Below are 23382 nucleotides of genomic sequence, written 5' to 3' on the forward strand. Positions count from 1 at the left end.
CACTCCCCCGGATGAAAAGTCTGACGACTTAAGAAATCCGCCTCCCAGTTCTCCACTCCCGGGATGTGGATTGCTGACAGGTGGCAAGAGTGAGACTCTGCCCAGCGAATTATCTTTGATACTTCCATCATTGCTAGGGAGCTTCTTGTCCCTCCCTGATGGTTGATGTAAGCTACAGTCGTGATGTTGTCCGACTGAAACCTGATGAACCCCCGAGTTGTTAACTGGGGCCAAGCCAGAAGGGCATTGAGAACTGCTCTCAATTCCAGAATGTTTATTGGTAGGAGACTCTCCTCCTGATTCCATTGTCCCTGAGCCTTCAGAGAATTCCAGACAGCGCCCCAACCTAGTAGGCTGGCGTCTGTTGTTACAATTGTCCAGTCCGGCCTGCTGAATGGCATCCCCCTGGACAGATGTGGCCGAGAAAGCCACCATAGAAGAGAATTTCTGGTCTCTTGATCCAGATTCAGAGTAGGGGACAAGTCTGAGTAATCCCCATTCCACTGACTTAGCATGCACAATTGCAGCGGTCTGAGATGTAGACGTGCAAAGGGTACTATGTCCATTGCTGCTACCATTAAGCCGATCACCTCCATGCATTAAGCTACTGACGGGTGTTGAATGGAATGAAGGACACGGCATGCATTTTGAAGCTTTGTTAACCTGTCTTCTGTCAGGTAAATCTTCATTTCTGCAGAATCTATAAGAGTCCCCAAGAAGGGAACTCTTGTGAGTGGAAAGAGAGAACTCTTCTTTTCGTTCACCTTCCATCCATGCGACCTTAGAAATGCCAGTACTAACTCTGTATGAGACTTGGCAGTTTGAAAGCTTGAAGCTTGTATCAGAATGTCGTCTAGGTACGGAGCTACCGCAATTCCTCGCGGTCTTAGTACCGCCAGAAGAGCACACAGAACCATTGTGAAGATTCTCGGAGCCGTAGCCAATCCGAATGGAAGAGCTACAAACTGGTAATGCCTGTCTAGAAAGGCAAACCTTAGATACCGGTAATGATCTTTGTGAATCGGTATGTGAAGGTAAGCATCCTTTAAATCCACTGTGGTCATGTACTGACCCTTTTGGATCATGGGTAAAATTGTCCGAATAGTTTCCATTTTGAACGATGGAACTCTTAGGAATTTGTTTAGGATCTTTAAATCCAAGATTGGCCTGAAAGTTCCCTCTTTTTTGGGAACCACAAACAGATTTGAGTAAAACCCTTGTCCTTGTTCCGACCGCGGAACCGGATGGATCACTCCCATTAATAAAAGATCTTGTACGCAGCGTAGAAACGCCTCTTTCTTTATTTGGTTTGTTGACAACCTTGACAGATGAAATCTCCCTCTTGGGGGAGAGAATTTGAAGTCTAGAAGGTATCCCTGAGATATGATCTCTAACGCCCAGGGATCCTGGACATCTCTTGCCCAAGCCTGGGCGAAGAGAGAAAGTCTGCCCCCCACTAGATCCGTTCCCGGATCGGGGGCCCTCGATTCATGCTGTCTTAGGGGCAGCAGCAGGTTTCCTGGCCTGCTTGCCCTTGTTCCCGGACTGGTTAGGTCTCCAGCCTTGTCTGTAGCGAGCAACAGCTCTTTCCTGTTTTGGTGCAGAGGAAGTTGATGCTGCTCCTGCTTTCAAATTACGAAAGGAACGAAAATTAGACTGTCTAGCCTTAGGTTTGGCTCTGTCTTGAGGCAGGGCATGGCCTTTACCTCCTGTAATGTCAGCGATAATTTCTTTCAACCCGGGCCCGAATAAGGTCTGCCCTTTGAAAGGTATATTAAGCAATTTAGATTTAGAAGTAACGTCAGCTGACCAGGATTTTAGCCACAGTGCTCTGCGTGCCTGAATGGCGAATCCGGAATTCTTAGCCGTAAGTTTAGTTAAATGTACTACGGCATCTGAAATAAATGAGTTAGCTAACTTAAGGGCTTTAAGCTTGTGTGTAATCTCATCTAATGGAGCTGATTCAAGTGTCTCTTCCAGAGACTCAAACCAAAATGCTACTGCAGCCGTGACAGGCGCAATGCATGCAAGAGGTTGCAATATAAAACCTTGTTGAACAAACATTTTCTTAAGGTAACCCTCTAACTTTTTATCCATTGGATCTGAAAAGGCACAGCTATCCTCCACCGGGATAGTGGTACGCTTAGCTAAAGTAGAAACTGCTCCCTCCACCTTAGGGACCGTTTGCCATAAGTCCCGTGTGGTGGCGTCTATTGGAAACATCTTTCTAAATATCGGAGGGGGTGAGAATGGCACACCGGGTCTATCCCACTCCTTAGTAACAATTTCAGTAAGTCTCTTAGGTATAGGAAAAACGTCAGTACTCGCCGGTACCGCAAAATATTTATCCAACCTACACATTTTCTCTGGTATTGCAACTGTGTTACAATCATTCAGAGCCGCTAACACCTCCCCTAGTAATACACGGAGGTTTTCCAGCTTAAATTTAAAATTGAAATATCTGAATCCAGTTTGTTTGGATCAGAACCGTCACCCGCAGAATGAAGCTCTCCGTCCTCATGTTCTGCAAATTGTGACGCAGTGTCTGACATGGCCCTAATATTATCAGCGCACTCTGTTCTCACCCCAGAGTGATCACGCTTACCTCTTAGTTCTGGTAATTTAGCCAAAACTTCAGTCATAACAGTAGCCATATCCTGTAATGTGATTTGTAATGGCCGCCCAGATGTACTCGGCGCTACAATATCACGCACCTCCCGAGCGGGAGATGCAGGTACTGACACGTGAGGCGAGTTAGTCGGCATAACTCTCCCCTCGTTGTTTGGTGAAATATGTTCAATTTGTACAGATTGACTTTTATTTAAAGTAGCATCAATACAGTTAGTACATAAATTTCTATTGGGCTCCACTTTGGCTTTAGCACATATAGCACAGATATCTTCCTCTGAATCAGACATGTTTAACACACTAGCAAATAAACTAGCAACTTGGAAATACTTTTCAAGTAATTTAATATAATATGAAAACGTATTGTGCCTATAAGAAGCACAGAAAAAGTTATGACAGTTGAAAATTAATAAACTGAAAAGTTATAGCATCAAATCTTTGTAAAAAACACAATTTTAGCAAAGGATTGCTCCCATTAGCAAAGGATAACTAACCCTGATAGCAGAAAAAAAAAATAAAAAAAAAAAAAATACAGAAATAAACGGTTTTTTTTTATCACAGTCAACTACAATCTCACAGCTCTGCTGTGAGTGATTACCTCCCTCAAAACAAGTTTTGAAGACCCCTGAGTTCTGTAGAGATGAACCGGATCATGCAGGGAAGACAATAAACTTCTGACTGAATTTTTTGATGCGTAGCAAAAGCACCAAAAAAGGTCCCTCCCCCTCACACATAACAGTGAGAGAGATCAGTAAACTGTCATAAATTAAATAAAACGACTGCCAAGTGGAAAAAAATAGTGCCCAAAACATTTTTTCACCCAGTACCTCAGAAAATTAAACGATTTTACATGCCAGCAAAAAACGTTTAACATTAATAAATTGAGTGTTATTAAAAAGCCTGTTGCTAGTCCCTGCAAATTAGGCTAAAGTTTTATGCATACAGTATAATTCCAGTGAAGTGCCATTCCCCAGAATACTGAAGTGTAAAATATACATACATGACAGCCTGATACCAGTTGCTGCTACTGCATTTAAGGCTGAGTTTACATTATATCGGTATGGCAGAATTTTCTCATCAATTCCATTGTCAGAAAATAATAAGCTGCTACATACCTCTTTGCAGATTAATCTGCCCGCTGTCCCCTGATCTGAAGTTTACCTCTCTTCAGATGGCCGAGAAACAGCAATATGATCTTAACTACTCCGGCTAAAATCATAGAAAAACTCAGGTAGATTCTTCTTCAAATTCTACCAGAGAAGGAATAACACACTCCGGTGCTATTATAAAATAACAAACTTTTGATTGAAGGTATGAAACTAAGTATAATCACCACAGTCCTCTCACACATCCTATCTATTCGTTGGGTGCAAGAGAATGACTGGTAATGGCAGTTAGGGGAGGAGCTATATAGCAGCTCTGCTGGGTGAATCCTCTTGCACTTCCTGTTGGGGAGGAGTTAATATCCCATAAGTAATGGATGATCCGTGGACTGGATACACTTAACAAGAGAAATATATATATATATATATATATATATATATATATATATATATATACACACACAGGTGGCCCTCGGTTTACAACGGTTCAATTTGCACCGTTTCAGAATAACAACCTTTTTTTCAGTCATGTGACTGCTATTGAAAAGCATTGAGAAGCAGTGCATTGATTAAAATAGCCAGTAGGTGGAGCTGTCCGCTTGTGTTGCAGCAAAGCAACACAAGCAAGCTTAAATTAATCAGTGTAACCAGACCTGAGGTATCGAGCAGCTTTCAAAGAAACAAGATCTCCCTGCCTATAAATCTGTCCATACTGGAATGCATAGAATAGCTGCAGACCCGAAATTATCTAAGATCCTAACAATGGAGAGCACTAAAGTCTGTGTTGTGTGATTATTTTATTAGGTTTATAATGCTGTTATCAAATGTTTTTGTTCCTTAAACTTAGTTTAATTATATATTCTGTGTTGTGTGATTATTTTATTAGGTTTATAATGCTGTTTAGCATTTAAAGTCTTCATTTCAGAGCTTTCAAAGTAATGTATTAGGTGTTACTTATGACAATTTTGAGAGGGGCCTGGAACCTAACTCCCTCACTTCCCATTGACTTACATTATAAACTGGGTTTCAATTTACAACGGTTTCTATTTACAACTAATCCTTCTGGAACCTAACCCCAGCGTAAACTGAGGGCTACCTGTATATATATATATATATATATATATATATATAAATATATTTTAATGTTTATATTTAATAAAGTGTTTGTGTATTTACTGTACATTTTTCACATTCCAATGTTCTGCACAAAGCAGTATATGTTCTATGAATTTTCAAATATATTATATTTCTGTATATCTATACCTAGATATAATTATATATATTTGTACTAAAATCCATCAGATATATATTTTAATATCTCTTTAAGAATAATTGCAACGTATTATGCAGTGTATAACATTGGATTATGAAATATACAATGTTATCGTCTTATGTCGATCTTTAAAATAACCGTGATTGTGTTTGTGCGACTTGTGGTCAACTTTTTCAGCTCCATTGAAGTCTATGGGCAAATTCAATTTTGTGTTTGCGACTTCTCAAAGTCTATTTGTTGTGAGACTTTGAGAACGCAAGAGCGCAAACTTTGTTCAAATGGCTTTAATTCATTGTTAAGTTTCTTGGTCATGCTTAGCTTTCTGTTTAGTAAAAAGTTACAAATATATTGTATATCCCACTTTTAAAGTATGTAACATGTACACAAATTAAATAAAGTGTTCATTAAAGGGATATAAAGCTGCAATGAGAAAATGACATTGGAGGTTCTATGGGAGTGGTGTAGTGTGATATGCACCTCCTAACGCACGTACAGCAACCCTATTGAGCTGTTAAGGGCTCCATATAGTATATGTGCTGTGCTGTGTCAACTTTCTCACCACCTTTGTAAGATCTCCCAGTTAGTCCCCCAAATATTAAGTTCTAGAACCACCACTGGAAAATGCCCTAATGTGTTATAATATGTATTTAACCACCTGCAAAGTGATGAAACACATAGTTAAAGTCAGCCCCAGATTGGTAATGCACTACTGGTCCATAGATGAACACAACCACTAGGCCAATAAGGGATGTATATAGCTCAGGGTCGCCAGTGTATTGCAAATCCGGACAGGACTTTAACTATAAAGAACATTTTCTTATTGAAACTTTATTTCTCTTTAATGAATGTAAGTATGTATCTGTCCGCCTATCCTTTTCTCAGTGCTGATGTATTTTGTGCATCCCTGAAGGCCTGTGATTCAGGTAGATTTTAAACAACTTTGAGTTATTGCTCAAGAATTTTAAACACAATATTATAGCTCCACAAAACTAGAATATAAGTTAGCCTTAAAGGGACATGAACCCAATTTTTTTAAATTTCATGAAATCATAGAATTTAAAACAACATTATACTTCTATTATCTAATTTCCGTACTTCTCTTTTTGTTGAACAGCATACCTAGGTAGGCTAAAGAGCTGGGAGCTAGCTGCTGATTGGTGGATACACATCTAAGCCTCTTGCCATTGGCTTACCTATGTGTTCATCTAGTTCCCAGTAGTGCATTGCTGCTCTTTCAATAAGGGATACCAGGAGAATGAAGCAAAATTGATAATATAAGTCATTTGTAAAGATGTTTAAAAATGTATTTAAATCATAAAAGGAAAAATTGGGGTTCCATGTCCATTTAAAGGGACATTCTCTCGGCATCCTTTGTTGAAAAGCAGGCAGGTTAGTTCAGAAGCATGCGCGTGTCTGCAGTTTTGCAAGAATGTTACCTACGTAGGTATCGGGCCACCTAAGGATACCATCAGAACCAAGCCAATTTGATAATAGAAGTGAAAGCGAAACGATTAAAATCCTATGCTCTGTCTGAATCACAATAGACACATTTGGGGTTTATATCCATTTAAATAGCTAAGAAGAAATACTTTTGTGTTAACTAACAAAAGAGTTGATGGTACTTTTATTGTTCTAATAAGGAAGTTAGATCATGAAAGCTGCTAGCTGCTTGGTCAAGCACAGTGTTGAAGAAATAAAGACACTTCGGCTGATGAAAGCTTGTGTAGCCTTTCTATTAGCTTGTGTAGCCTTTCTATTAGCTTGTGTAGCCTTTCTATTAGCTTGTGTAGCCTTTCTATTAGCTTGTGGAGCCTTTCTATTACACAGAAGAAATGATCACCTTTATTCACTTTTGTTTCAAAGTGTTACTTGCTAGATTCAGTTTACAGAGACCAATGGGGGTTTTCCTTGTTAGTAATATGTTTGCTTTTCTCTCCATAGCAGTGCATGATCAGAGGGATTAACTGAACACAGCTTATTCAGTTTTCATTAGCACTAAGCAAAAAGTCATAAAGTTATTGTATAAATGTGCATGCGTGAGTCTCTGTGTGTACAGTGTCACATACTATGTTAACACACTTTAGTATATACATTTAAAAAGAAAAAAAATAGGGATGTGCATCTGGGGTTTTTCGCAGATAAATGCAGAATATGGCAGCTGCCAGCGACATTTGCCTATTTTCAGAGCCGGATTCAACACGCTAAGATTTGGATTTGCACAGAAGAAATGCAGCAGCCATATTTGTTTGCTAACAAAACCTCTGAATGCACATCCCTATTTTTCCCTATATATATGTAACATGTAAAACTAAATGGCCTTGTGAAGAACACTAGTTTTTCTTATATTGTTTTTTAACGCGCCTTCGGCTTAATTCAGCTTCAGGTTCTCAAGCGAAAACCAGGACCCGAGTTGTGTAATGTGCCCCATAGAGGAAGGATTTTTTGTGGCCGCGTTATCCGACATCGAGGGCTAGCATTTAAGCATATGGAAGTAGAGATGGGAGTGCTATGGATTATGCTCTAGCGATATTAGCACACCATGCTAATACCATTTTTACGCTGTACTAGGCCTAAATATTTTTATCAGGAATATGACAGTTAAACATGTTAAAATATTTTATTAGTAGAAAAAAGTTTAACCTATCTGGAAGAGAATGTTTGGACCTCAAAGTTACATTAGACACTTTGAGATTGTAATATAAAATGTTTAAAACATCTTTGCAATAGTCTTCCATTATACACCCCCCCCCCCGTTCTTGTGATTTAACTTTGAGTTTTTTTATTTCTGAAGATTATAATCACATATGACAGCAGGTTTCACAAGGATAACTTGTCTGTACCTAACTGGCTCCAGCAGAGATCATCAGATAAGAAACTGCTTAACAATGCATGCTTTGCTAACAAAATGACAGTGGCTAGCTGTGTCTACTCCTGTAACTCACTTACAAACATACACCTAGATTACGAGTTTTGTGTTAGAAGCTGTGCAGTGCTAACGAGCAGTTTATGCTCACCGCTCACTTACAGACAGCGCTGGTATTACGGGTTTTTACAAACCCGGCATTAACCGCAAAAAAGTGAGCAAAGAGCAAAGAGCAAAATTTTGCTCAACATCTCACCTCAATACCAGCGTTGCTTAAGTCAGCGGTGAGCTGGCTGAACGTGTTCGTGCACGATTTCCCCATAGGAATCAATGGGGGAGAGCCGGCTGTAAAAAAACAGCGTAAAGCTCCTAACGCAGCCCCATTGATTCCTATGGGGAAAATACATGTATGTCTACACCTAACACCCTAACATGAACCCTGAGTCTAAACACCCCTAATCTTACACTTATTAACCCCTAATCTGCCACCCCCGACATCGCCGCCACCTGCATTATATTATTAACCCCTAATCTGCCGCTCCGGACACCACCGCCACCTACATTATAGTTATGAACCCCTAATCTGCTACCCCAACATAGCCGAACCCTACATTATATTTATTAACCCCTAATCTGCCAAACCCAATGTTGCCGCAACCTAACTACATTTATTAACCCCTAATCTGCCGCCCACAACGTTGCCGCCACTATAATAAACATATTAACCCCTAAACCTAAGTCTAACCCTAACCCCCCCTAACTGAAATATAATTTTAATATATCTAAATAAAATTACTACAATTACCTAAATTATTCCTATTTAAAACTTAATACTTACCTATAAAATAAACCCTAAGATAGCTACAATATAACTAATAGTTACATTGTAGATATCTTAGGGTTTATTTTTATTTTACAGGCAACTTTGTATTTATTTTAACTAGGTACAATAGTTACTAAATAGTTATTAACTATATAATAACTATCCAATCAGCCAATAGGATTGAGCTGGCATTCTATTGGCTGTTCCAATCAGCTAATAGAATGTGAGCTCAATCCTATTGGCTGATTGCATCAGCCAATAGGATTTTTCTACCTTAAGGTAGGTGTAAGGTAAGGTGATCTTCAAGGGGTTAGTGTTAGTTTTTTTTAAGGGGGGATTGGGTGGTTTTAGAGTAGGGTTGGTTGTGTGGGTGGTGGGTTTTAATGTTGGGGGGGTTATAATTTTTTTTTACAGGTAAAAGAGCTGATTACTTTGGGGCAATGCCCCGCAAAAGGCCCTTTTAAGGGCTATTTGTAATTTAGTGTAGGGTAGGGCTTTTTTTTATTTTGGGGGGCTTTTTTATTTTGTTAGGGGGATTAGATTAGGTGTAATTAGTTTAAAATTATTGTAATTATTTTATTTTATGTAATTTAGTGGGGGGGGTTTTCGTACTTTAGATATTTTTTTTAAATTGTAATTAATTGTATTTAGTTTAGAGAATTAATTTAATTATAGTGTAGTGTTAGGTGTAATTGTAACATAGGTTAGGTTTTATTTTACAGGTAAATTTGTCTTTATTTTAGCTAGGTAGTTATTAAATAGTTAATAACTATTTAATAACTATTGTACCTAGTTAAAATAAATACAAAGTTGCCTGTAAAATAAAAATAAACCCTAAGATAGCTACAATGTATTAGTTATATTGTAGCTATCTTAGGGTTTATTTTATAGGTAAGTATTTAGTTTTAAATAGGAATAATTTAGTGAATTGTAGTAATTTTATTTTGATTTATTTAAATTATATTTAAGTTAGGGGGGGTTAGGGTTAGATTTAGGATTAGGGGTTAATAACTTTATTATAGTGGTGGCGATGTTGGGGGCGGCAGATTAGCGGTTAATAAATGTAGGTAGGTGTTGGCGATGTTAGGGCCGGCAGATTAGGGGTTAATAATGTTTAACTAGTGTTTTCGATGCAGGAGTGTGGCGGTTTAGGGGTTAATATATAAATTATAGTGGCAGCGATGTCCGGTTCGGCAGATTAGGGGTTAAAATATTATTTTAGTGTTTATTATGTGGGGGGGGGGGTCGGTTTAGGGGTTAATAGGTAGTTTATGGGTGTTAGTGTACTTTTTAGCACTTTAGTTAAGAGTTTTATGCTACGGCATTGTACCATAAAACTCTTAACTACTGACTTTAAAATGCAGTATCAGTCTTGACAGGAGAGGCTGTACCGCTCACTTTAGGTCAGACTCGTAATACCTGCGCTATGCAAGTCCCATTGAAAATATAGGATACGCAATTGACGTAAGTGGATTTGCAGTATTTCGGAGTCTGGCCAAAAAATACCAGTGGGCGTTAAAAAGCATCGTTGGGACCTCTCAACGCTGCTTTTTAACCCTAACGCATGTAAAACTAAATGGCCTTGTGAAGAACACTAGTTTTTCTTATATTGTTTTTTAACGCGCCTTCGGCTTAATTCAGCTTCAGGTTCTCAAGCGAAAACCAGGACCCGAGTTGTGTAATGTGCCCCATAGAGGAAGGATTTTTTGTGGCCGCGTTATCCGACATCGAGGGCTAGCATTTAAGCATATGGAAGTAGAGATGGGAGTGCTATGGATTATGCTCTAGCGATATTAGCACACCATGCTAATACCATTTTTACGCTGTACTAGGCCTAAATATTTTTATCAGGAATATGACAGTTAAACATGTTAAAATATTTTATTAGTAGAAAAAAGTTTAACCTATCTGGAAGAGAATGTTTGGACCTCAAAGTTACATTAGACACTTTGAGATTGTAATATAAAATGTTTAAAACATCTTTGCAATAGTCTTCCATTATACACCCCCCCCCCCCCGTTCTTGTGATTTAACTTTGAGTTTTTTTATTTCTGAAGATTATAATCACATATGACAGCAGGTTTCACAAGGATAACTTGTCTGTACCTAACTGGCTCCAGCAGAGATCATCAGATAAGAAACTGCTTAACAATGCATGCTTTGCTAACAAAATGACAGTGGCTAGCTGTGTCTACTCCTGTAACTCACTTACAAACATACACCTAGATTACGAGTTTTGTGTTAGAAGCTGTGCAGTGCTAACGAGCAGTTTATGCTCACCGCTCACTTACAGACAGCGCTGGTATTACGGGTTTTTACAAACCCGGCATTAACCGCAAAAAAGTGAGCAAAGAGCAAAATTTTGCTCAACATCTCACCTCAATACCAGCGTTGCTTAAGTCAGCGGTGAGCTGGCTGAACGTGTTCGTGCACGATTTCCCCATAGGAATCAATGGGGGAGAGCCGGCTGTAAAAAAACAGCGTAAAGCTCCTAACGCAGCCCCATTGATTCCTATGGGGAAAATACATGTATGTCTACACCTAACACCCTAACATGAACCCTGAGTCTAAACACCCCTAATCTTACACTTATTAACCCCTAATCTGCCACCCCCGACATCGCCGCCACCTGCATTATATTATTAACCCCTAATCTGCCGCTCCGGACACCACCGCCCACCTACATTATAGTTATGAACCCCTAATCTGCTACCCCAACATAGCCGAACCCTACATTATATTTATTAACCCCTAATCTGCCAAACCCAATGTTGCCGCAACCTAACTACATTTATTAACCCCTAATCTGCCGCCCACAACGTTGCCGCCACTATAATAAACATATTAACCCCTAAACCTAAGTCTAACCCTAACCCCCCCTAACTGAAATATAATTTTAATATATCTAAATAAAATTACTACAATTACCTAAATTATTCCTATTTAAAACTTAATACTTACCTATAAAATAAACCCTAAGATAGCTACAATATAACTAATAGTTACATTGTAGATATCTTAGGGTTTATTTTTATTTTACAGGCAACTTTGTATTTATTTTAACTAGGTACAATAGTTACTAAATAGTTATTAACTATATAATAACTATCCAATCAGCCAATAGGATTGAGCTGGCATTCTATTGGCTGTTCCAATCAGCTAATAGAATGTGAGCTCAATCCTATTGGCTGATTGCATCAGCCAATAGGGATTTTTTCTACCTTAAGGTAGGTGTAAGGTAAGGTGATCTTCAAGGGGTTAGTGTTAGTTTTTTTTAAGGGGGGATTGGGTGGTTTTAGAGTAGGGTTGGTTGTGTGGGTGGTGGGTTTTAATGTTGGGGGGGTTATAATTTTTTTTTACAGGTAAAAGAGCTGATTACTTTGGGGCAATGCCCCGCAAAAGGCCCTTTTAAGGGCTATTTGTAATTTAGTGTAGGGTAGGGCTTTTTTTTATTTTGGGGGGCTTTTTTATTTTGTTAGGGGGATTAGATTAGGTGTAATTAGTTTAAAATTATTGTAATTATTTTATTTTATGTAATTTAGTGGGGGGGTTTTCGTACTTTAGATATTTTTTTTAAATTGTAATTAATTGTATTTAGTTTAGAGAATTAATTTAATTATAGTGTAGTGTTAGGTGTAATTGTAACATAGGTTAGGTTTTATTTTACAGGTAAATTTGTCTTTATTTTAGCTAGGTAGTTATTAAATAGTTAATAACTATTTAATAACTATTGTACCTAGTTAAAATAAATACAAAGTTGCCTGTAAAATAAAAATAAACCCTAAGATAGCTACAATGTATTAGTTATATTGTAGCTATCTTAGGGTTTATTTTATAGGTAAGTATTTAGTTTTAAATAGGAATAATTTAGTGAATTGTAGTAATTTTATTTTGATTTATTTAAATTATATTTAAGTTAGGGGGGGTTAGGGTTAGATTTAGGATTAGGGGTTAATAACTTTATTATAGTGGTGGCGATGTTGGGGGCGGCAGATTAGCGGTTAATAAATGTAGGTAGGTGTCGGCGATGTTAGGGCCGGCAGATTAGGGGTTAATAATGTTTAACTAGTGTTTTCGATGCAGGAGTGTGGCGGTTTAGGGGTTAATATATAAATTATAGTGGCAGCGATGTCCGGTTCGGCAGATTAGGGGTTAAAATATTTATTTTAGTGTTTATTATGTGGGGGGGGGGGTCGGTTTAGGGGTTAATAGGTAGTTTATGGGTGTTAGTGTACTTTTTAGCACTTTAGTTAAGAGTTTTATGCTACGGCATTGTACCATAAAACTCTTAACTACTGACTTTAAAATGCAGTATCAGTCTTGACAGGAGAGGCTGTACCGCTCACTTTAGGTCAGACTCGTAATACCTGCGCTATGCAAGTCCCATTGAAAATATAGGATACGCAATTGACGTAAGTGGATTTGCAGTATTTCGGAGTCTGGCCAAAAAATACCAGTGGGCGTTAAAAAGCATCGTTGGGACCTCTCAACGCTGCTTTTTAACCCTAACGCAAGACTCGTAATCTAGCCGATTGTAAGTTATTTATTGTATCTTTAAAGGGACACTGAACCCATTTTTTTTTTTTGTGATTCAGATAGAGCATGAAATTTTAAGCAACTTTCTAATTTACTCCTATTATCAATTTTTCTTCTCCTGCTATCTTTATTTGAAAAAGAAGGCATCTAAGCTAAAGAGCCAGACAATTCTTGGTTCAGACCCTGGACAACACTTCAGGTCGGGTCGGTGAATTTATCTACCAATAAGCAAGAACAACCCAGGTTGCTCACCAAGCAAACATTATTGCTTTTCAAATAAAGATACCAAGAGAATGAAGAAAATGTAATAATAGGAGTAAATTAGAAAGTTGCTTAAAATTGCGTGCTCTATCTGAATAACAAAAGAAAAAAAAATTTGGGTTCAGTGTCCCTTTAAGAGCTAATTGATTGCCGAATGACAAAGAGACCCTCTCAGCTCTATTGGCGAACAGTGACTGGCGTCTCAAACATAAAAAATAGATTTTCTTTTTTTATCAGTACAGGAACATGAGTTTTACAAATAAACAAAACAATTATACATTTTAAAATATCTTCTCTTAGATGCAACAAAGGAAAAAAGCTTCTGTAGTGTGTATTTACTTATTATGTTGAAGCATATATGCCTTACACATGCTGTGTATTACTAACATAGACTATCTGCACTATATTAAGCCCACTAGTGGTTGTCACTTGCTCTGCACAACTAGTTGAAGCTAAGGTTTAGATAGTAATAAAGGATTTAGCATATCCAAGGACCTCTGGCCGTATTAGGTTTGGGTCACAGGATCCTGTTGCTAGAAAGGAGTTTAGTAGTTAATAGTACAGTCTTGTGATAATTATTTTGCTTTCTGAGATTAACCAGAGGTCCACGCCTTGCTTCTGATATTTAGGGGTTGAATATAATCTATAGTGTGATAATTATGGGCATGTTAAAAGCTTCAGGTGAGCTCTTTTTCAAAGTTGACCCAATCACAATCAGGCATTTTCATTATTTCTCAACACTTTTTTTCCTTATCGTAGTCCTGTTTACAATGACTTTGCAGGTCTATTTTTTTGCTTACAAATTCCATAGCTAGAAGGGCTTGATAAATCCGGGTATACACTTTGTTATTAATGAGTGGATACTCTGAAAAGTTTTAAAATAAAACATTGGTTTTGGCAACCGGGCAAAACACAATTACATTACCCCTGACAAAGAAAAAATAAGAAATAAAACACTGGGAATCACTGGTAATAGAATAGAAGTTGCATGAATAATTAGGTTTTTTTTTTGCAGATAGGTGATCTTTTAATTACAGGGGTAGAAGATCACGGTACATCTAGGTTTAAAATACATTTTTAATGAAAGAATAATGGTAATTTGTTAGAGCATGTCAGTTTCACATTAATCCCAAAATATCCATAAAAAGTTCATGCATATAATCATATTATTATTATTATTATCATTTATTTGTATAGCGCCACATAATTCCGTAGAGCTATTTATTCCACATCTATGGAACAAACAGCAAACAATGTTTCAGTAGCAAAAAGCTAAACACATAGGTAAAGTCACACTTTCAAGCAAAACATGACCAGTGTTTGGTAGCTATATGTGACTGCTGCTCCAGATTGGGTCATGGCCATGGTTTGCACTAGAGCTGCAATATGTAGCTCCTCCCAAGTGGGATTTTACCTATGTGTTTAACCCCATTGCCTAGTTCAGTTATCTAGGGTCAGGGGACAAACACATAATTATCTAGCCTCAGTAACAACTTAGAGCATGCCATTTTTGTATTAGAATATACATTTAACCTGACTTTTGATGACTTTTCGGAATTTCTTACTGCTATACCCATCAACATGCAAAAGCAGAGAAAGATTGAACTAGGTTGAAGCTTGCAGTACATGTATAATTATCTTGATTGCGATTACAGTTTTGTCTTTATCACAACACAAAACACACTAAGCCAGCAATGACAAGTATGTTTAATTTATTACCCATCATTCCACTGAAAAGGATGTTTAACCCTTTAAAGACACAGCTTTCTGTTTGCTCAATTGTTTTATGACGGAAAAATTCCGTCATATGTCCTTAAGAGGTTAATGACTGATACATTGCTTTGTCAATAAGAACATACTTTCCTTGTTTATAAACAAAGCATAGATAGATATTTGAGCAAACATATAGAAAATAGTTGTAAGAAATTTATATTTTATTCAAACAAAACAAAACAAAAAAAACTGTAAAAAAAAAAAACAGCCCAACATTGTAAATACAGATTAGCCATAAATTCTTAAAGTGAATCTGTTGGTTAAAGAATTATTTACAGTAACCATGTTTACACTATTGTAAGCATAGATCCAAGGTCAGTTTCATGTCATAATGAAACAAAATTTCCTCCACATAAAAGTACTTCATTGTATTATCAGTGTTACTTGTCTGATGTTTGTCTATTTGCAGTTAAAAATAAAGTCTATACAATAAAATTTTCATGAAAAAGAAGTGATCCTAAATATAGACAAATTTCTTTAAAATACATTTTAAAAATATTTTTGCAGCCTATGTAATGCCCCCATTTATGAAGCTGCATAAGCTGCTTTGTGCAGCTTTGGTTCAGGCACCCTCTTGTGAGCATGCAACCGAAAGTTAATAAGCACCTTTCCTACAACTTCTTCTTTGTAACCTGTCTGAAACCTCAGAAGTCATTGGATGTCAAATAACCCAGACTCATTTGTACAGGGTGACTGACAAGCCTCGCTTTTGTGCAATTAGTTTGCTTGAGAGCAGAGGGCAGAGCTACAAATCCATTTGCATGTGTAATGTTAATTTCCGGCAGCCAATACAGAGGCCCTGAAGGTGTGTAAACAGGTTCCCTGCCTGGGAAGATTGTCCCTCAAACCTTAATAAAAGGGTGGCCATTGCATGAACGGCCCAATTACTCCCTCTGCCACCCTCTGTAACTTCCATCCAACCACTGAGAATGCAGTTTCTTCCTTACTATCTTCCTCACGCCTCACTACCTGCCCACTCGACCCTATCCCTTCCCATCTAATTCCCTCCCTATCTTCCACCCTCACTCCTGCTCTTACCCACATCTTCAACCTATCTCTCTCTACCGGCTCATTCCCATCTTCTTTCAAACACGCAAAAGTCACTCCCATACTCAAAAAACCCTCCCTCAACTTTAATTCTCCTGAAAGCTACCGCCCCATATCACTGCTTCCACTAACATCAAAACTCCTTGAAAAATTAGTTTACAATCGCCTAACCCACTTCCTGTCTGCCAACTCCTTGCTTGACCCACTGCAATCCGGATTCCGCCCAAAACACTCAACTGAGACTGCCCTTACGAAGGTCACAAACGATCTTCTCTCTGCTAAAAATATTGGCCACTACTCTATACTCATCTTACTTGACCTCTCAGCTGCCTTCGACACAGTTGACCACCCCCTCCTCCTACAGACCCTTAGCTCTTTTGGCCTCTGTGACACTGCTCTTTCCTGGATTCACTCCTATCTTTCTCACAGGTCTTTTTCTGTGTCATTTGCCGGCGACTCCTCCTCTCCTATGCCTCTGTCTGTTGGAGTACCTCAAGGATCTGTTCTGGTCCTCTACTCTTCTCCATCTATACTTCTTCGCTAGGTAAACTTATCAACAGTTATGGTTTCAAATATCACCTCTATGCTGATGACACCCAGATCTACCTTTCCACCCCTGCTCTCTCTCACTCTGTCCTCTCTCATGTCAGCAACTGCTTATCTGGTATTTCTTCCTGGATGGCCTCTCACCACCTAAAGATTAACATGTTCAAGACTGAGCTCCTTCTTATCCCCCCTCAAGCTCTACGCCGACTTCTGACTTCTCTATCCCTTTTGACGACATCACCATTTCCCCATCGCCCCAAGTCCGCTGCCTCGGAGTCACACTTGACTCAAACTTATCCTTCATCCCCCATATCCAATTGCTTTCTACATCCTGCCGCAATGATCTACGCAATATTTCTAAAATTCGCCCTTTTCTGAGCGCTGACACTACAAAGCAAATAATCCACTCCCTTGTTATCTCCCGACTTGACTACTGCAACAACCTACTCGCTGGCCTTCCTCTTTCCGCCTCTCCCCCTTCAATCCATCCTAAATGCCTCTGCCAGGCTGATCCACCTTTCCCGTCGATCTGTATCTGCTGCACCTCTCTGTGAGTCCCTTCATTGGCTCCCCATTCACAGCAAAATTAAATTCAAAATTCTCACCCTTACATACAAAACTCTCACCAACGCCGCTCCCCTCTACCTATCCTCTCTAATACACAAGCATACTCCAGCCCGTCCACTAAGATCCAACAATGACCTGCTCCTTGCATCCACAACTATCACCTCCTCTCATGCTAGACTGCAGGACTTCTGTCGTGCAGCACCTACCCTCTGGAACACTCTCCCTCGTGCTGTCAGGCTTTGCTCTAATCTTTCTTCCTTTAAATGCTCCCTGAAGATTTTTCTGTTCAGGGAAGCCTACCACCCAACTCAATAATAAATTAATTTCACTTACCTAATGTTTCCCTCATCTAACTCTGTATTAACATCCTTCTCAATCTTGCAGTCCTCACCTCCTGTTTCCCAACCTCCTACCCTTCTAGACTGTAAATTCCCACGGGAATAGGGCCCTCAATCCCACTTGTATGTGTTTGTAAATTTTGTCCTGTATCTTACAAGTCTTGTACTGTTTTATTTAAATGAATTGTATCCATGGACAGCGCTGCGGAATATGTTGGCGCTTAATAAATAAAGTATAATAATAATAAATAATAATAATGAACGGAGTGGTTTCTGGGAAGAGATTAAAGTGATAAAGCAAATATATGTATGACTCTTTTGTGTGCAGTGAGTAAGAAATCAGTGATACACTGTATGCAAGATGACCAACTAGGTCTCTCTGATTCAATATCCCTGACTCTCAGTCTATTAACTACAATACGTAATGTGGGAGATAAAGTGCACGGCCTTTCACCAGGCTTGTCCAATTTAAAGTGATGGTAAACTCTCCCCTTTATAAAACAGATCCGGAATGTTAGTGATATTTTAAATGGAGTTTAATTCATTAGATGTAATGAAGATGTGCTATAACTTACTTTTTAATATAGATATGAAATTCAAATTCTCTGCGCTAATGGTTTGTCAGCACTCTAGCTACAGCAAAAGTGCCATATGGGGAGAGCGCTGATTGGAGGACAATTCAAACCGTAAGCTCACAGAAAAATTACTTTTGAAGTGGGTTGCAGGGCACATGGAATTTGAAATTCATATCTATATATAAAAGTAAGTTATAGCGCATCTGCATTACAGCTGATTAATAAAACTCCATCTAAAATATCACTAACATTATGGATCTGATTTTAAAAAGGGGAGAATTTAGCATCACTTTAAAGTGAAATGAAAGATAAAATGAAATATTCATGGTTCAGATAGAGCAAGCAATTTTAAGAGACTTTTCAATTTACTTCTGTTATTAAATTTAAATGGTACTCTTGGTATCCTTTGTAGAGAAGCATACCTAGTTAGGCTCAGGGGCAGCAATGCTCTACTGGGAGCTAGCAGGTGATTGGTGGCTACATACATATTCCTCTTATTATTTGCTCACCAGATGTGTTGAGCTAGGTCCCAGTAGTACATTGCTGCTTTGGAGCTAACTTTAACTATGGGTTTACCTCGTTTGCATAGGTTAAACACATAGTTATACACAAGCAATAGTGCCATAATAAAATTATCTAATAAATTAGAGAATTTTCTTCTTAACTTTTATGTCCATGTGAGGTGTAAAGTTTCCAATTCGTATAATCAGATCCAGAAAGGAAACAATATTTTAGATAGTCTTTAATGAATCCATTCTAATGAAAATATACTATAACTTACTTTTTAATACAGCGATGAAATTCTAATACCCCGCACTCTGCCCGCCCACTTCAAAAGTAATTTTGTTTGTGAGCTTAAGGTTTGGACTGTTCTCCAATCAGCAATCTAGCGATACAGTATTCACACCATTTTTTTTGTGTGGCTAAAGCACCAATTGGAGAACAGTTTAAACCGCTAGCTAACAAAAAATGTTTTACTTTTGAAGTGGGCAGCCGAAGCGCAGGGTATTAGAATTTCACGGTTATATTAAAAAGTAAGTTATAGCGTATCTTCATAAGAATTTAGTAAATAAAGTCTATCTAAAATATTGTTTCCATTCCGTATCTGATTATATGAATTGGGAACTTTACCTTCACTTTAAGATGAATACTTGAAGTGTGGCCCCTTGGGTGCTAAAATTAGGAGCTTGATGCCCCTTGTTTCCGGCGGGCCTGAAAGGTCGCCGGAAACAGAGTTATGAAGCAGTGGTCTAAAGACCACTGCTCCATAACTTGTCCGCCTGCTATGAGGCGGCGGACAGAAATCAAACCGATCGAATACGATCGGGTTGATTGACACCCCCTGCTAGTCGACGATTGGCCCCGAATCTGCAGGGGGCGGTATTGCACAAGAAGTTCTGGTGAACTGCTTGTGCAATGATAAATGCTGACAGTGTATGCTGTCGGCATTTATCGATGTGCAGCGGACATGATACGCTACATCGTATCATGTCCGCTCGCACTTTGATAAATATGCCCTATACAGTTTATATACATTTTTTAATTTTCAAAGCAATAATTTTTGTGCAAGTAAACTATAAAACAAATACTAGTAATAGTTAAAAACTGTAAATGCATAATGCATTAAGAAATATGAGTTAAATGTTTCTATATATACTGTATGCTTTGTAATATATTGTTGCTTCACTACAAAAATGTGTATTAGTCATATGATCTCATTATTATATTAAAAAAGTGAGGGTCTGACAAATGCTGTGTAAATTATGTAATGTCACCTGTTTTGTTCTACATGACAGTTTTCTCAACACCTAATGAATTCATTGCATAATTGTACTCAACAGCAAACAGAACAGTGCACCTGACATATCTTGAATCATTTGTACAATTACAGGAAGCGGCAATGTCTATTCATGAAGTTGAAAGAGGAACCTTTTGATAAATATGCTAATTTGTCTGTGCTAGTGCTGCAATATGAAGTTTTGATTTGCTTTTGAACATAGGGTATTTAATTGTTTAAGTGAAAATCCTAAATAACGTGATACGCATGTAACACTGGCTATTGCAAAGTGCAGAATGAGTGACAGGTGATAACCCATTGTCTTCCACTTTTAGAAGCAAAGGGTTTAAAGCCGCTCATGTAAAACTTGTTAGACAGTGTAAGGATTATATGAAATATGTAGTTAAAAAGATCATCATCAATCATATTTAACTAGAGAAAAAAAAGTACCTGTGAAAATAAAGATAATGATTAACTGCATGACTAAGGTGTAATGAGAAAAGATTACTAATGCTTAGCTACATAAATAGAGACAAAACTACATCAAGGGATACGATCCATTCAATTTCTCAAGGAGCATAATAATAATTACTTGGTATAAGTCATGTTTGACTAAGCTTAGTAAGTTTTGTGGTTGCAGTAAATTGGAGTTTGTTAAGTAGTGGATGGAAAATATGACGTTCTTGTATTGTAATATAGTTTTTTCTATATGTATCATTTAGAGCAGGGATGGCAAACTGGTGGCTTATGGGTCACGTGTGACCCTCTGCACTAGTTTTTGCAGCCCCTGGGAAAATACATAACCAAGAATTTGTGCGTCGTTTTTGGTAGCCACAACTCAAAAGAGACATCTGGGGAAGGAGAACAGCAGACAGACAATTCCCTGCAACCTGACTTAAAACCGGCCTGTGCCAATGGAAACTTTTAAAAACAATATTATGTGTTTAAAGGGACATTAAATTGCTGGGTACAACTACAGTAGCATAGTTACTATTCACAGTACTATTACACTGTTAAACAATGTTTCAATGTCTAAGTGCCGGCCAACGAAAGTTTATGTGAAAACAGGGATTTTACACCCCAAAATACGGCTCCTCTTTTTGTTCCTGGAGACACTAAAAAGGCAATATTGTTGGTTTATAACTATGGCTGGATAACTGAAACAAGTCAGACAGTAAAAACTTGGTTTGCCACTATCATTTCTATGAGTATGTGGTTTTTTTAAGATTATCTTTATTTTATTGAGGTTTTTGCCTTAAATGACATACATTAAAGAGAGCATAAGCAGTTTCTTGACAAACATGCTTTATCAAACAATTTACAACATGAATAGTTTGCCTTTTTATGCAGTTACACGGGACAGACAGTGGCCTTTATTTGAATATTGCTGGTAACCCAGATTCGAACCCCTACATACCAATGTTTTAAGTAAACTAATGCTGCATAGCAGAATAAATAATATGGAACTCTAAACTTAGATTTTAAGGCAGGAATCAATTGAAATGGCAGTACTGTAAATGTTATCAGGTTATAAATCATTTTACTGTTCAGGATGTTAAATATGTGAAATCCTGTTGCATTAAAAATCAAACCGTCAATATGGATTCCTATTATGAAAATATGTTTTGAACTGTTAATAGAAACATACAGATTAACAATAAATATAGATGCTTATGACAGATAAGAAACACTAGACTCATTTAACCCCACCCACCTCTTCACCTGTAAAAGGGACAGGAAAGTCAAAATTAAATGTTCATGATTTAGATAGAGCATGCAATTTTAAACTACTTTCCAATTTACTTTTGTTATCAAATTCCCTTCATTCTCTTGGTATCCTTTGTTGAAGAGTAAATCTAGGTAGGCCAATAGGAACAGGAGTCCACAAAGTTTGGTTTAGCACAATACATCTATGGGAGTGCTGCAAATGAGACCATTTATGCTGGAAAAAAATGGCTGCAAAAACACCTACGGCTAGATTTAGAGTTTGGCGTTAGCCGTCAAAACCAGCGTTAGAGGCTCCTAACGCTGGTTTTGGGCAACCGCTGCTATTTAGAGTCAGTCAGGAAAGGGTCTAACGCTCACTTTCCAGCCGTGACTTTTCCATACCGCAGATCCCCCTACGCCATTTGCGTATACTATTTTTTCAATGGGATCTTTCTAACGCCAGTATTTAGAGTCGTGGCTGAAGTGAGCGTTAGAAATCTAACGACAAAACTCCAGCCGCAAAAAAAAAGTCAGGAGTTAAGAGCTTTCTGGGCTAACGCCGGTTTATAAAGCTCTTAACTACTGTGCTCTAAAGTACACTAACACCCATAAACTACCTATGTACCCCTAAACCGAGGCCCCCCCCACATCGCCGCCACTCTATTAAAATTTTTTAACCCCTAATCTGCCGACCGCACACCGCCGCCACCTACGTTATCCCTATGTACCCCTAATCTGCTGCCCCTAACATCGCCGGCCCCCATATTATATTTATTATCCCCTAATCTGCCGCCCCCAACGTCGCCGCCACCTACCTACAATTATTAACCCCTAATCTGCCGACTGGACCTCACCGCTACTATAATAAATGTATTAACCTCTAATCCGCCTCACTCCTGCCTCACTAACCCTATAATAAATAGTATTAACCCCTAATCTGCCCTCCCTAACATCGCCGACACCTAACTTCAAGTATTAACCCCTAATCTGCCGACCGGACCTCACTGCTTCTCTAATAAATGTATTAATCGCTAAAGCTAAGTCTAACCTAAACACCCCCCTAAGTTAAATATAATTTAAATCTAACGAAATAAATTAACTCTTATTAAATAAATTCATCCAATTTAAAGCTAAATACTTATCTGTAAAATAAACCCTAATATAGCTACAATATAAATTATAATTATATTGAAGCTATTTTAGGATTAACATTTATTTTACAGGCAACTTTGTATTTACTTTAACCAGGTACAATAGCTATTAAATAGTTATTAACTATTTAATAGCTACCTAGTTAAAATAATTACAAAATTACCTGTAAAATAAATCCTAACCTAAGTTACAATTAAACCTAACACTACACTATCAATAAATTAATTAAATAAAATACCTACAATTAAATCTAACACTACACTATCAATAAATTAATTACATGAAATACCTACAAATAAATACAATTAAATAAACTAACTAAAGTACAAAAAATAAAAAAAGCTAAGTTACAAAAAATAAAAAAATTAATTACAAACATAATAAAAATATTACGACAATTTTAAGCTAATTAC

At 37.8% G+C, this 23382-nt stretch overlaps 1 protein-coding gene across 1 annotated transcript in view; it reads left to right on the top strand.

The window, feature by feature from the left end:
• The window catches only part of CDHR3 (cadherin related family member 3), a 201797-nt gene that overhangs the window by 91711 nt on the left and 86704 nt on the right, over positions 1-23382 (top strand). Inside the window, exon 2 of the mRNA XM_053719171.1 lies at positions 10748-10889. Within this exon, the coding sequence (XP_053575146.1) occupies positions 10748-10889 (142 nt within the window). The remainder of the gene's footprint in view (positions 1-10747; positions 10890-23382) is intronic.

The sequence above is a fragment of the Bombina bombina genome, chromosome 6 (assembly GCF_027579735.1).
Source record: "Bombina bombina isolate aBomBom1 chromosome 6, aBomBom1.pri, whole genome shotgun sequence".
Lineage (NCBI taxonomy): Eukaryota > Metazoa > Chordata > Amphibia > Anura > Bombinatoridae > Bombina > Bombina bombina.